The sequence below is a fragment of the Cryptotermes secundus genome, unplaced genomic scaffold (assembly GCF_002891405.2).
Source record: "Cryptotermes secundus unplaced genomic scaffold, Csec_1.0 scaffold586, whole genome shotgun sequence".
Taxonomy (NCBI): domain Eukaryota; kingdom Metazoa; phylum Arthropoda; class Insecta; order Blattodea; family Kalotermitidae; genus Cryptotermes; species Cryptotermes secundus.
In genome coordinates, this window is record NW_019725009.1 from 80175 (window position 1) to 95891 (window position 15717).

The 15717-nt window shown below is 38.8% G+C and overlaps 2 protein-coding genes across 5 annotated transcripts in view; one reads left to right on the forward strand and one right to left on the reverse strand.

Moving 5' to 3' along the window:
- The window catches only part of LOC111863202 (DNA polymerase alpha catalytic subunit), a 103073-nt gene that overhangs the window by 66355 nt on the left and 21001 nt on the right, over window positions 1-15717 (forward strand). The window contains exons 24-29 of one of the 3 annotated variants that reach the window (XM_023849290.2): window positions 2238-2307; window positions 2689-2823; window positions 4113-4229; window positions 7591-7666; window positions 8893-9059; window positions 10799-12516. In XM_023849290.2, coding sequence (XP_023705058.1) covers window positions 2238-2307; window positions 2689-2823; window positions 4113-4229; window positions 7591-7666; window positions 8893-9050 — 556 coding nt within the window. In that variant the 3' untranslated portion in view covers window positions 9051-9059; window positions 10799-12516. The other 2 variants (XM_033750960.1, XM_023849291.2) reach the window with 2 other exon arrangements.
- Window positions 12584-15717, reverse strand: part of LOC111863203 — a 39525-nt gene continuing 36391 nt past the window's right edge. For both annotated transcript variants that reach the window (XM_023849292.2, XM_023849293.2), the window contains exon 16: window positions 12584-12875. In XM_023849292.2, coding sequence (XP_023705060.1) covers window positions 12600-12875 — 276 coding nt within the window. In that variant the 3' untranslated portion in view covers window positions 12584-12599. The remainder of the gene's footprint in view (window positions 12876-15717) is intronic.

Here is a 15717-nt window from a genome sequence, read left to right on the forward strand (position 1 = left end):
TTTGCCCACAGCTCCACCTGAATGATTATTCACACTCCTCGTGCCACGCTGGTCTGGTGGTCCCCAGGTTGCCGAGTAAATGATGGGTCTCGTTCGAAATAACTTTCTGATTCGCTACCTTCAACATCACTCTCAGAATTGTCGGTACAGCAATCTGTACCTAGTCGCTGATGGCTTGAAATATGCTAGAACATTCCACACGACACGACGATCAAAGTTTGAAATTCTCCGAATGAAAACTTCCAGGAAAGAAGGTCTATTATCTCTCTGTTGATATGGGCACGCAATTTTAAACAAAGCTAGCTTTGAACTGTGTAAGAACAGTAAACATATTGTATAGCTGAGAGCGATGTAACAATCTGAGTTTATATAACTCGGCCAGTCTCCGCGTTCCAATGCGAGGACGTCACTTAGACTATGATAACTTCTTCAGACACAGCTTGAGCAGTGTTGCCGAGTTGCACAAGTGGTCATGCATTCAACCGTTCCGAGAACCTATGAATTCTTCTAGAAAAATTAACAAAAATGTGGAATTTCTTATTTGGAGCCAGTGCAAAAATCTTAACATGTTTTATACAATCTGTAAATTACAATATCTGATTCTATATTCTTTCAAGAAAAAAACAGCGTTTATTTCGTTCGTTTATCACAGAAATTGCAGAAATAGGAGCAAATTTAGTAAGTGACTTCAAATTTTAGGATTTCTAAGCGCGGGCATTTAAATAATTCCGTACGGCAGCCACAACTGGAGTTTAAAGGCCAGTAGGATAAAGGTTAATATTTGTTGTAGTAATAATACCCAGCATGATGACTGAAGACTCAAGACTCAATCTGTGATTTAAAGGAGTAAACTGTACCAGTCCACAGATTCCATTCTTGAGCAATCAGAATGCATCACTCCACAACAAAATGATATATTTTTCCAGATTTACTTTTTGACATATTCTTGATGTGTTCCGTTCTCACAAAAATTTTACTTATACAAGTTTCGAGGCTTTCATTGTGGTGGTCATTCACATTGTGATGCTGTTCACTCTTGTAGGCAATGCTGATGTTACATGCTGCCTCCATCTTGAGGGCAAGGAAGTGCTTTGGTTATAAAGGCAGGTTGCAAGGAAGGTCATAAATCAGACTCATAGAAGTAGAAAAATGAGATGTAGCATTGTTTGGGTCAGTAGGAATATTGAAAAGAATGTGACCTCTTTCAGGGCTGGGCATTCATATTGCATTTTGGCAGAAAAAAATGGCCTTTTCAAGGCCACCACATTGTTTTCCATCACTGGAGGGAAGTCAGATTGTGGGCCACAATTTTGAACATCATGTACTGCTCATATTATAAAGAGTGTTTGTGTGCAGGTGTCTGTGAACAGACACATGTAATAATCTCGAACATGCCCCAGACTTGAGTTCACAGACAGTTCCTTTGCCTAAACATTGTCTATAGAAGCCTGTATTTGAAGCCCTGTTATTTCAGTTTTGCTTATTTCTGATGCCGTATACTCATAGTTATCTGAATCGATATCCATTATTTAGGCTGTCTGTGGCCGAAACATATTGTGTTAATGTTAAATGGTGAATATTTTAATGATTGTTGCATTTGATTTGTTTCATTCTGGTCTGTCACGCTAACAGTTACAAAGACAAAAACAACACTGTCCAGTGTGACTATTTAAGTTTTATCACTTGAAAACTCATCAGGCTACTGTGACTATGAAAAGTTGAACATTGTGTACATTGTGTATTTCAGACATTATATGTGTATGTATATAATTTAACACCTATTGTAATAGTAGTTTCCGGGGAAAAGTATTGATGCCCTCTGAGGATGATCCGTAGGGATCAAAACATGTAAGGGTGATGAGTTTTCAAGTGATAAAGCTTAAATAGTCACACTGGACAGTGTTGTTTTTGTTTTTGTGATTGTTGCATTATTGATGGACTTGATACATAGACGTTTAATTGCTAAATGTTTGTTGCACTCTTTGTTCAGTGCACTTTTTTCATTGGGCTTGCTGTTTTTTAGATAATTAAACAAGTCAGGTGCAGTGTGTACATTTCTGAATTTCTGTATGCAAAAATGACTGGTCTTCCACTCTTGGATTATTTGAGTTCTTTTGTTATTTATATCAGTTCCCCTTTAGCACAGGGAATATGGGGAATACTGTATTGTGAAAGTGGTGCCACAAAAGCACTTGTTGCCAAGATTGTGTATGTAAAATATTTATTCTGTGTTTCAGGTTCAAGTTTGTATGCAAGAATGAATTTTGCAAGGCAGAGATTGTTATGGATGATCCTGTCAAGAAAACTGTAAGCCTTATTCATCATGTTTTTCTCTTTGATTTTATGAATGCTTAGATTTGTGCAAATTGACATTAAATTATTGGTACAACAATGTTTATATATACAGTTCCAGAAGAAGAGTTTGACAAACAACTTCTAGTACCTCTAGCTTCATGTTTTTATGTAAAAAATGTATTAAATTTGATTTGAGGTGTCCACGACAGTACTTTTCATAATTGTTGTAACTTAAGAACCTAATAGTGGCTAATGAAAGTTGTAGTTGATTTTTACAGCCACAGCATTCAAACTTGGAAGACTGTTGCACATTTTCCTAATTTTTCAGTATGAATTCAAAGCCAACTTATACCTGAATAGGTTTCCCTAATATTGTAATGTGTCATGTTTCAGGATGATATATTTTCACATTTTACACTTGAGAAATGTTCAAACCCACAGTGCACTACTGGTCCATTTGAGTATTTGGCCAGTATTCAGAACAGCCTCACACTAGTCACACGAAAATTCATCCATCGTTACTATGAGGTAAGCAGGGATCTGTTTCAAAACCAGAAGTACTTAGTTGAGAGAAATTATGGTAAAGAAACATTTTTGAGTAAATGACTATACATCATATGCACCAGCAGATGTATTATGTGCCACAGCAGCATGAACTCCTGCTAATTTCTTGTCTAACTGGAGCTCTGTGCATGACCCAAAGAAGAGAAATGTTAGTGATAGTAAAGTCACATACCCATGTACCTAGTGCTTTGGTTACTGGACATATTCTTTTTCTTGGGATTCCTCCATTTTCATTCCTTTATTGTTATTGTACTCCATAAGTGTTTTAACAGTTTTATGATTATAGTCTCCTAGTCTTACATTTTGAATTCCACCTAAGCACCATTTTTTCATGAAGATACTATGGGATTCTGATGATGGTGTATAACACACAGAGATACTGGGTCTTCGGACTTTGTCCATCGTCCACTTTTTTATCTCTCCTTTGACAGCTTCCATTGACTGTTTCAACTATTTATATTCTGTCACACTTTAAGTTCATACCATTACAGTATTTTAGTTTCATCCCTCTGAACAGTGTTTTCTTCAACATTCATCTTTTCTGTATTTTGTAATCCTGTTCAGCTTGAAACTGTCTGGAAAAAAAAAATGGATGTTTGCAAATCTTGAATTTTCAGGATCAAATTAGGAAGAAAGATCTTGATTTGAACATTGATATTTCAGCCTGAGACTTTGAGAATTTTCAGGTAACTGTTTTCATTTTACACAGTAGCTCACAAACTACCTGATTCATCAGAATTATAGTTGACAGTGAATCAACACGTAAACTGGATTTCTCTCCCTCCCTCCCACATCCCTTTCCATGGTGAAAAAGGACATGACCCTAAAATTAAATTGTTTAAATACAATGATTTGTTAACAATGAGATCTGAAGTCAAAAGGGATAAGTAGAGTACACCTCAGTGCAGTGCAAATATGTGGTTAGTGTTATAAATGGTCGTAATGAAAACATTGATCTAGTTCAGAATATTCTTGTTCTTATCTCAGTTCTCAAAATTGTTTACAAGTTTTTATCTTGATCTACTCTGAAACCTGCAAGAGTCATTCTTATAAGAAATTCATGTCTCCTGAATTCAGTTAGAGGTCTGTTTAAGAAATTTAATGTCCAAAATTTTGCTCTATAAGTTAATACACGTATTTTGTATACAAAGACAACCAGAATGTTATAATTAGCAATTTGTATTTAAATGTGCTGAGTTGTGATGCTGCTTAAATACCATTTTACATTGAGCTGGCTTGGTGCATTTTAATAGAATTGGCTGATATGTGAGGACCCGGCTTGTACCAATCGCACACGTCAACTGCCAACAGATATGAAAGGGAACTATCCACATTGTAATTTATGCAGATCAGCTATAATGTATAAAGAGGTGAGTATGCATCTGTAGTTTATTAAGCTAAAAAGAAATTATATCATGTTAACAGAATTTTGGAGAAAAATATTTTGTATAGAAGAATCTGCTACTCAGGAATATGTGGTAAATACACACATGTAGCAATGTGTGTACATGCGTGCGCTCACATGGTGTATGTGTGTAAAATTTTGTTGCTCCCTCAGAGGGAAAAATACAGATTGAAGATGTTTGAGAACGAGATACTTCCATGGCAACGCAATAACAGTGGGCCGCTGCGTAGACAATGCCGAAACAATGAACGTGTTTCCCCGGAGATGAACAACAGAAGGCCGTTGAGTGCCAACGGATGAGACGAAACACATTACCGCCATAATCTAGAGAGATTGTTCCCGAAGCAATGGATTGCCGAACAAGTGAGATCAAACCTTAGCGAATGGTGTCTCGTATCCAGTCCCCAGAACACCTACAACAGCACAGAGCCTTCATACGACAGTCGAGATCTATCCTTCATACAAGACAGTTGGAACCTAATCGAGACGTCGCAGAAGCCACATGATACCACAAGCGATAATACTTGTATGGTGTATAAGTGTGAGTGTCCAATAAAGATTCGCTGAATCCAAGACCCATGTGAATTTATTTGTCGCGTGACATACCCAACATGTGACAATTGGTGTTAGAAGCGGGATCAGTTCGGATTCTGAAACAAATTTAAAATATTGGGCTTACACACGAGCTAGAATGGAGTCACAGCAGATGATGGAACTGCTGCCGAAGGAATTCAGAGCCATGCAAGCAAAAGCGGATGCCAGACATGCACAAATGATGGCCGATTGGAGATCCTGGCGAGAAAAGATAGACGCCAGCCACAAGGAGACGGTGGCCAAACTCAAACCCGAAGTGGACAGAAAAGCCACGCGGGAAGAAATAAAACCCAAAAAAGACATAGAGATGACTGCCTGCCAAGAGATGGAGGCACGTCAAGAAGAGAAGCTGGCCTCACCGGGCAGGAAACCTGAGGCGGCACAGAAAGAAGAAGTACACGTAGAAGATGCCGAAGTAATGCTGGTCGAAGAACTGAAGAAGAAAATGCCCAGGGACCGAAAACTGGCCATGGAGCGCCGCTGCCAGAAACTGAAGGATTCAACGCGGAAAAATTGTGGACCCCAGAAGAAATTGGCCAACATCCACAGAGGGACGAGCCACCATGCAACAGTAGCATGGCAAAAGCAGGAAAATGACAAGAAAATGTCCCATCGCGCAGCAGTGGCACGAAACAAGAGAGACATCGTAAAGTTGTACATTGCCCAGGAGAAGTGTCACCCACGGAGAGAACTGGTTGCTTCTAGGACTAGGACAACCCAACGTGCAAGAGTGGTACGGGGTAAGGATAATGCCGCCAGGAAAGTTCATGCCGGGGACAGTGTGGAACGAGGAGCACGGTAAGGACAGACACATGGAGGCAGACAACAGATGAACCTGGAAGGCAACAATTTGACCAGGAATCGAGACCTCGAGGACCAGCTACAGTCTAGAAGAAAGTGGGAATTCAACAAGATCCACAGGAGGGTAAAGGGATTGGAAATCCCAAAGCAGATTTTCACATCTGCTGTCCCATTACAGGGCACTAAAAACTGGGCACTGTGGAGGGGTCGACCCCCTCCAAAAAGGAAAAGGAAACGGCCCGAAGGGGAGGAACTGGTAACGTTGAAGTACCAGCCTCCCCAACAGGGACGAATGGAGAATGAAAGCGAAGAATGAATGTGAGACAATGGGACCGACAAACGCTGAACCTTGGAAGTGCTCGGGGCGAGCACTCTGGAAGAAGGGGGGCGGATGGAAGGAAGGCAAAACGCCAAAGAAAAGGCGGAGGTGACATGCGGGGGCGGATGGAAGGAAGGCAAAACGCCAAAGAAAGGGCGGAGGTAACACGCGGAAGATGAACACCTTAGGAAACAAAACCAAGGATGCACCGTTAGGCTGTTCGGGACGAACAACCTTTAGAAGGGGCCAATGTAATGTGTTTGGAGTAGATACTTCCATGGCAATGCAATAACAGTGGGCTGCTGCGTAGACAGTGCTGAAACAACGTACGCGTTTCCCGGAGATGAACAACAGAAGGCCGTCGAGTGCCGTAATCTATAGAGCTCATTCCTGAAGCAACGGATTCCCGAACCAATGAGATCGAACCTTGGCGAATAGTGTCGCGTATCCATTCCCCAGAACACCTACAACAGCACAGAGCCTTCATACAAGACAGTTGGAACCTAATCGAGATGTCACAGAAGCCACATGATACCACAAGCGATAATACTTGTATGGTGTATAAGTGTGAGTGTCCAATAAAGATTCGCTGAATCCGAGACCCATGTGAATTTATTTGTCACATGACATACCCAACATGTGACAAATAACTTCACACCTACAAGGATGTAGTGAATATTTATTGTGCTTCGCCTCTACACTCACACACTTTACAATTATTATCGCTTGCATTATCACAACTACTGCCTCTACTTCAATGCGACATCTCAGCTGTCCTTGACCATGGCTGGATCCCAACTGTCTTCAGCAGTGGCTATTCCAAGACTGACTCATTCGCACATGTCTATCTGGCTCTGTTTCCAACTCTCTTATATAGGGGTTATGCGGACTGGATACCAGACACCATTCCTCATGGTTCCGTTTCTGCTGTTTTGACAGTCCGCTGTTATGCAACAAACCTTCTGTTGTTGATCTCTGGGGAGACACGTTCATTGTTTTGGCGTTCTCTACGCAATGGCTCACTGTTATTGCGTTACGATGGAAGTACCTACTCCAAACACGTTACAATATCAATATGGATTCAGTACGGAGTTGTGAACGGGACTGAATTTGCTCAGGATATTGGTGATTTATAAGTAACATATTCCAGTTTTGACTAAAATCACACAGGAACAGACACTATACATGAAGCCATAAATTGTAACTGGATAAATATTCATTGAAACAAAAAAATGTCTTGAATAAAAGTTGTATAGAGAAAAGAAATGCCCAGTATAACTTTTCTGGAAGTCTTGTGATCTTTATGATAATTAAACAGAAACCATTGTTACCCTGTCATGTCAGAACTTAAGATATCTAGAGATGACACAATGAGCATGCCAGAATTATTGTGCTATGTGTACCTTTCCTAACCTGTTAAATGTTTTACCAGACTGAATGTTCTTGTAAAATGTATTTTTGTTGGTAACAGTGTGGCAATTTGGTGAATATGTTTAAGCAGTATTTACATTTATAACTGTTAACTTCTTCCTTGTGATTCAGCCATAATATCTTGAGCACTGTGTCTACTTGATTAACGTATGGTACCTTAACAGCTTCTTCTTTCTTTCAGTACAATGAGTATGACCTGTATACACAACTCAGCTTCTTTCAACACATCTTTGATCTGTCCAGAGTGACTGATAAGCGTGAGTAGAACATTTGAATAGAGCACTGTATGATCTGTTTAAAGCAGGCATTTGGGATTCACTCATTAATATTCATAATGTAGTCAGTGAGTGTGTACCAGTTATATCCTTGATTTAGAAAGACAAGGAGATTAGGAAAGCTACATGTACCACATGAAGTTCAAACTGACTCCAGTATGATACCTTTTTTGTTGTTTTGTAGCCTCTGAGAAGATATAACTTTGGGAAACTAAGTTGGTAACCACTGTCTGAAGGCTCCCCAAGCTCTCTGGCTGTAAAATATGGAACTCTGTGCTGGTGAAGGCCAGCAGCAATTTAGTAGTCAGTCAGTCAGTCATTACATTATGCCTGAATACAAGGGAAACTGTAGCACTGCCTTTCTTTCACATGCTCCAATTTATGTGATGTAAACTGTAAACTAATAATTTAATGATCCAGTTTCCTTTTAAATTTCACTAATTGAGTTTGGCAGAATTGTTATACTTATTTATATATAAGAACTTTTGTAAGCTTCAAATTTTTTATTGCTAGCACATAATTTTGGGTTACCATAGGAATGAATTGTGAAATGTTGATGACATGCTGCATTCAACATAAGTTATGTAGTGGGTCACAGACATGTGGAAAGTCTTCTGTTTAAGTGTGTCATGTCTATTCTGTGAGTACTGATAATATTTTGGTGTCGACATGTGAATAGTGGTAGCTCTGTCAGTAAAGCAACTAGGCTATGGAATGAATGATTGAGGAATTTGGGTTCAATACCCAGCAGGATCACTAGCATTGCAGAAGTGTGTTACTTAGGCATTCTACGATAAAGCCAAAAACTCAACATCATCACCATCTCTGAGGAAAACTCAAAATCACATATTAACAAAGAAGATATAAAAAAAAAAATATATAAACATATTTATTATATGGCCTTAAACTGTTGTGCATGTTGTACACAGGAAAGTATGGTAACTGACTGGTGGAACTGGACATGGCTGTAGATGATGGACATACATATGTATGTGGAATTATTGATATGGAGCCATTTGATAATTGGAGTTCATGTGTGTTGTGATGAATTCAATAATTCATATTTCCATGCTTCAGAATGAAATCATTCCACCTTGATGTTACGTTGAGCTGCACATTATCCTTTGTCCTACAGAATTTGTGCTTTGTTGTCTTAAATGATGTGGCGATGGGTCCCCATGATTGAAAGATTCATTTTACTTTATCAGGTCCAAACAGCTTAGAGCTGGAAAAGGCTTATGACAAGCTGCGAGAGCAGGCAGAGCAAACTCTCCGGCACAGTGCGTACAGTGTTGTAAATCTGGCCAGCCTGTTCCAGCCCCTTACATGGGACAGCAAATCTGAGCACTGCAGTAAGAAGAGCTGAGGAACTTCTGTAAGTTTATGTAAATGTCTCAAATCCAGCATTCTGGATACAGTCCAGCCAGATTCATATTGGTTTATAAGTTTTAGTGAAAATCGCTCATATACCAAATTGAACTGAGTGAATTGACCATGAGACCATGGAGTTGCATATGTGCCATCTTTTAAAACCCTTATCTTCTATAGTAAAGATAGCTTCCACTCTCCTAGGAGATGACTGTTATAGTAGGCCAAATGTTTTGACATTCTGGAACAGGATTGGGCTGTTCATGTCTATTGAAGTAGTGATATTTATGTCACACTAAGGTTTCTTGCCTGTGTTTTGTAAACTCATTGACAGACCCCTTTACAGCCTGGCATTTTTATTACTTTTATCATCGAATTATTGAATATGGTATATTTTTCTGCCCGTTTTATCGTCTGACCCATTTGTAGTCACATGGACCAAAATAGTCTACGATGATGTGCCGTTAAGAACAACACAGTCATCAGTTCCATTCCATTGGATCTTGTATACATTATTAATAATGCTTTTAAAAGTATATGCCATATGTTATGTGTAAAATGAAAAGGAACTTGGCAGCAACGCAAAATATGCGAGCATGAAAATTAAACAAATAAAGTTTGATTTCAACTTGGGGTACACAAAGAACAGTTAATATAAGTCCTAAGTCCTAGGATTTCATATTTTCCGGAACCTGGTGTCTTTGTATATAGCTCCTTCTGCTGTTGCAGTATCATAGGATATCTGCATACAACAAACCCACATTAAGGATGCAATAAGAAAAGTACGAAAAGAGATACTCATTGAGTTATTTATAATATATAAATTGTATTTGCTTCTCCAATCTATGCTTATTTTAATCAGTTCAGGATTCATGTTTGTTGTGCCGCAGAATGGCTGCCAGTTATTTTCGTGAATAGTATAAAAATTCAGAAATAACTTCAGATGAAATGAAGTTTCATTCAGACCTTGGATTCTCTCTTTGGCAAGCCTGAACAAACTTGATATAGTGCGGTCATACTTTATGCGAGGGATGCGTTCCTGAAGACTTCATATAATTCAAGACAAGTTTTCTCAGGAATAAACGCATATGTGAGTATTGCCAAATATTTGTTTGGATTCACATTGTTTCAAACTTTGTGCATAAAGTGAGACTTTAATTTTGTGTATCACACTATTTCAAATTTGCATAAAATGCAACCACACTGTACAGTGAAGGCCTATTCAAATTTCTATGGGCAACAGTGGATTTGAACATTAATTTTTCTGTGAGTTATTTAAAGACACTTTCAGTCCAGAAACTATATAGCATCAAGTGGTAAGATAATTCATTAATAATGAAGTGGAAAGGATGTGTAAGGAAGTGGTTATGGCCAAATCAAGGTACTATCCCAGCATTTTCCTTTAGGAGGTATTGAACATGAAATGGAGGAAATTATATGATAGAAACTGTAAAATGTGGGAATGTCAATTGGAGGTTTCACTGTACTTTTTTTGCATCTTTTATATTTTACTTAGTTTAGAACATCCTTGATAAAATTTTATCTAAAGGTGTTGTTGAATGGATTTTCTTCATGTATACTGCCACAACAAATTCTGGCTTAGGAAGTGCTGCTTTAGAGAAACATTACATGGGCTTTCACAATATTATGTTTTAATTTGATTGAAACAGACATGAAAACTGAAGTAAAACATCTTTAGCTTTATGGGAACATGTTTTATTGAATTATATATCACATTATTTTCAGGTTGACATCATAATCAAACAAGAACAAATTCATGGTGACACTGCTAATGCTGTGAAAATTCCCAGGTCTTAAATCCATTGTAAATTTTAACCAGGTGATTTAAAGAACCTGCAAGTGATATTACCTTTGTGTTGAAAGACATGCGCATGTATCATCTCGGCTGTCCTGTGTACAGTGGATTGGATATTTTGTTGATAAAGGAGTACGGTCTCTTGCTAAACTTTGTCCATGTGCATGCAGGTGTGCTTTGTTGCTAATTACCAGTGTAATGCGGTTGTATCAATATGTTGCTTATAGACTTCCCTTTTTAGCATTTAGTCATAAGATGCAGAGATATATGTTCACCTTTCCTGAGTGGTTATGTAGAGTCTGTACTTTCTCATGCATCCTGAGTCACATTATTATTAGGAAAGTTATTAGGTTTTACCAGACTGTTCACCATTGAAGGTAGCTTTTGCTACTTTATGAGTTAACAGAATTTTACCTGGTTAGTGAAAAATCACCTGTTCTTTGTTCCTTTCTGAAAGTTTATTTCAATTGTAAATAAGATTATCCTCAGAATTAATGACAAACTCTGCAGCTGTGTGATATGTAAGATTGTTTATCTCATAGAGAACATATATATTGTCTGCATTACAAAGGCCAACTGGTTAATACTAGTTAGGGAAGAAATTACTGTTTATTCTGAAAATGACATAAAACATATGTAACATTTTATGGGCAGAATGCAGTTTTTTAATATTAAATTGGGTGGTACAGACAGTAACCACTGGGTTAATCTTGCCCCTGCCAGTGAACTGATTTGTCTGGTGAAGCAGATTCTGCTAGGCTTGCTGAGTCCAATTTGGGTGATACAGAGAGAGAAAAAGGCTTACTTTTTTTGCACGTAATTCACACATGTTAAAAGGTGACAACCATATAGTACTTTTAAACACTTTCTACTGTTTATCTTGGACATAAGGGTCTCATATGTCTTGTTCAGCCTGGCTGTTCCAGCTTAATCTTTAGCACATCATTGTGTAATGACAGGGTTAAGAAAACTTCCCTGAATGAAATCATTGCTGCATTTATTTCAATTTAGATGGGTTAGTACCACTTTCATGCACCTAAAGATTACCAATATGTCAGCCATTTTATGGTAGGAAATTTAGTACTTATAATTTTTTATGAAAACTTGTGTTCCATTTCATCAGTTTTATTAATTGTTGTGCTTCAAATGCACAGTCCATCACACAAACTTGAGCAAATTTATTCTCAGGTCTCCTGTTTTGCTCTTGTGTTTATCCCAGTTGCAGTCATGATTATTACCTGCAGTAACACAGTAAATGCAAAATTCTTAAGTTGTCTGGTATGGTGAAATTCTTGGTATGGAGTTCAAAGAAAACTATGAAGGTGCGAATAAAGACTGCACTGTAATAACAGTTCATATTTTTGTTAATAATGTTTTCATATTACATGGTTTATTAATTTAATACATAATCTTATTTGGTAAAGTCATTACAATTACCTGTGAGTGCTGTTGATAACTGCAAGAAGACACATAATTACGTCTATGTTCTGATTCAGAACAAGTTATTTGTGTAATATTTCTAATTCACTTTGTGTATGTAGTTCTTTATTAGCTCTCAGTTTGTAATCAGCTTCTGTATGTTGCAATATCTTTTGCTGTGTAAACAACTCTCATTTGTTATGAGAATAAATTGTATGCATGCTAAAAAAGACAGACATCATATTGATAATGAGGGCATGATCTGTGTATTTGTCAATCATTTCCATAGTAAAATTGCACATAAATATGTTATTATTCATCAAAGTCTTCCAGATCCCAGTCAGAAAGACAGAGTTTGCTGGAATTTTGCTGTGTTGCCAGAGTAGGCTGGTTGGAACGAGGTTTAGGGACTGGTGCTGATGTAGTGTTGTTGAGGTTCATGTTCTCACAGTTACTGTCAGACACAGAGCTGCCAATTCTAGTGGAACCTAAATCTGTGCCCTGATAGACTGAAATCTTCTCACTCCCAGTGGCACGAAACATGGCCTCCACACTTCCTACTGGTGGCTTCAACCTGCTCAGGCTCAACTGAAACAGACAGCTTGGTGCTGGAACTGGAAATTGTTATGTGTGAGTCCTTACAGACTTTTTTTCCAAAAGCAGTTATTACCTAAGAGCCTGCAGTTAAGCCATGCATGTATTTACAGTGATTTCCATTTATGAATCCTTCAGCCGCACTAGGCCCTGGAGTCAAATGAGCCTCTAAAAGAAATGAGTACCAGGAATTAATTAAATAATTTTCCTGGGAAGTAAAGCGCGGCTGGTGCGTAAGGCTGATAACCTTACCACCATCTTTGAGCCGATTGTCTAGATAATGTGGGACCCTTGTCTCATAACCCTATGGGCCTTCATGGCCTGTTACAAGGATAGCTTTACTTTACTTTTTTTGGGGATAAGATTTCTGTACCTTAAATTGAGAAAAATCTTAAATGTTAATTACACAGATTTAAAATAGAAAATAATCCTCCATTGTCAATTACACATATTCAATTTAACAAAAAGTGAACAAATATATGTTACAAAAGTCTAAAAACTACAACTTCTGATTCATAGTTTCAGTGGTTTTTAGGCTAACATTGTAGCTTGTGGCTCCTTGAAGTGTATTTGTCTTACTTTCTCTTTCATATGCTGTGCTGGCAGCATAACATGGCATGAATGTTAGCATTTACTGCATCTTAGAAACATCAACCCACCGAAAGCTTCAAGTGTTCAAAAATCAGCATATTCTTCACACTCAGAATGAAGATAACTCCAAAATTAGGGAAGAAACCTAGTCTTTGTTTTGAGTAAATATGGTACTGAACTGAGGTACAAACTGCTGACTGGAATTTTGTTTGCAGAGTGCAGATAAAACATTAAAATGATAACCAATAAATTGGGGGAAATTATTAATTATTTATATGGGGTTTTAGCAGCCTCCGTAGTCTAGAGGTAACGTTCCCACCTCATGACTTGTAGTACGCAGGTTCAAAAACCCGGCAGAGGTCGTGGAATTTTTAAGGGTGGAAAAATTCAGGGAACAAGTCCTCTGGGAGGGACTTTAAGCCGTGGGTCCCGTGTCATAGATTTACGGCACGTAAAAGAACTTCATGTCTCTAGGAGACCTCTGAGCAAAATTAGGCAACATTTCCCGCCCAAGTAGTTTCCAATTCCTCCGGTAGATGGGGGAAGTATTAGGTACCACTGCCAGAGGAGGGGGACCTCTCTGACAGAAAGGGACTAACTATTAGATACCACTGCCAGAGGAGGTTGGAACCTTGCTGGCAGAAAGGGGCTGATAGTAAGCACCAGTACCGGTAGGGTATGGAGACAGTAGAAATTAAAGGGGGACACACAATGGACCACTAACCGGTCTAAGTGCATGGGGAAACCCACCCCCTTAATACGAAATACGGAAATATATGGGGTTTTAGCTGAATCAGAAAAAATTAACGCAAACTGAAGGGATCTCGTAAAAACTTAAATCAGGATTGTACTGTAAATGTCTGTGATGTAGGGTCCTTGAGGAGATATTACTCACCCAGTCAAGAAATTGCCTGCTGTTACAGAACCTATAGGTTCATTATTTTGTTTACAAAATGGGACCATATCCCAAACCAGATGGTTCCAGCCTACACCCTTCCATCATTTCTTGGAAATTAATCTTTAATGTTACTATTATTGTTGTTTAATATATGCAATGATGCCTCCATTTAAGGTTTCTTTAGGAAGCAATGGATTTGAACCCTAAACTTTGGATAATCTTACTCACTCACTCACAGAGCTGAGCTTTCCTTGAGAAGCCCTCAATTGTGCAACCATTCAAGAACTTCCCAACATTTTGGAAACCTGAAGGTTCATTACCATGTTCACAAGAGCCCTTCACTGGTCCCTATCCTGAGCAATGACTAGCCCACTTATGTCTTGGCCTTCCTAGTGGCCTCTTTCTTTCTGGCTTTCCCTTCAATATCCCATATGCATTCCTCTTCTCCCAATTCATGCTACATGCCCTGCCCATCTCATCCTCCATGACTTCATCTTTCTATGAGGTGAAGTCAGATGAAAACGGGTTAGACGCCAAAACATATTAAAGAACATTTCTTACCTCAAAAATAATCTCCAAAACTGCTAATACATTTATCCCACTGGGAGATAAGATGGTCAATTCCATCCTTGAAAAAGATTGTTGGCTGTCTACGGAACATCTTTACCCAGCCACACACGTCTTCGTCCGATGCAAACCGATGTCCATGAATGTCTCTCTTCGGGTCTCCAAAAATGTGAAAATCACATGGGGAGAGATCTAGGCTGTAGGGGGGATGTTGAAGCACTTCCTAACCAAAGCTCTTTAGCGTATTCCTCACAGAGTTGGCAGTGTGGGGGAGCGCATTATCATGAAGAAGGGTAATGCTGTTCGATAGCATTCCAGGGCGCTTCGACTTTATGGCATGTCTCAGTTTCTGCAAAGTGTCTTCATAGCGCTGTGCACTGGTTGTGGCCCCATGCTCGAGAAATTCGACAAGCAGAGGGCCCTTGCAGTTGAAGAAGAACGTCATCATCACTACCGGAACTTGTGTGTATGGCTTTGGATTTCTTCGGTGTGGGGGAGAATTCACATGTTTCCAGTGTTGGCTCTGCCATTTGCTCTCGGGTTCAAAATGCTGACACCAAGTTTTGTCCCCAGTGGCAATACGGGACAGAAAAGCATACTCTTCCTCATGGAATCATTGCAAGTGACCCAGGGATGCAGCCATTATCTGAGTTGATGTGAAACCCACTGCACCCAGATTTTACAATACAGCAGGTGTTTTGTCACAATGGTGTGTATGGAACCGTGACTTATTCCCATCAAAAGACTAATTTCTTCCACAGTGATCTGTCGGTTTGCATG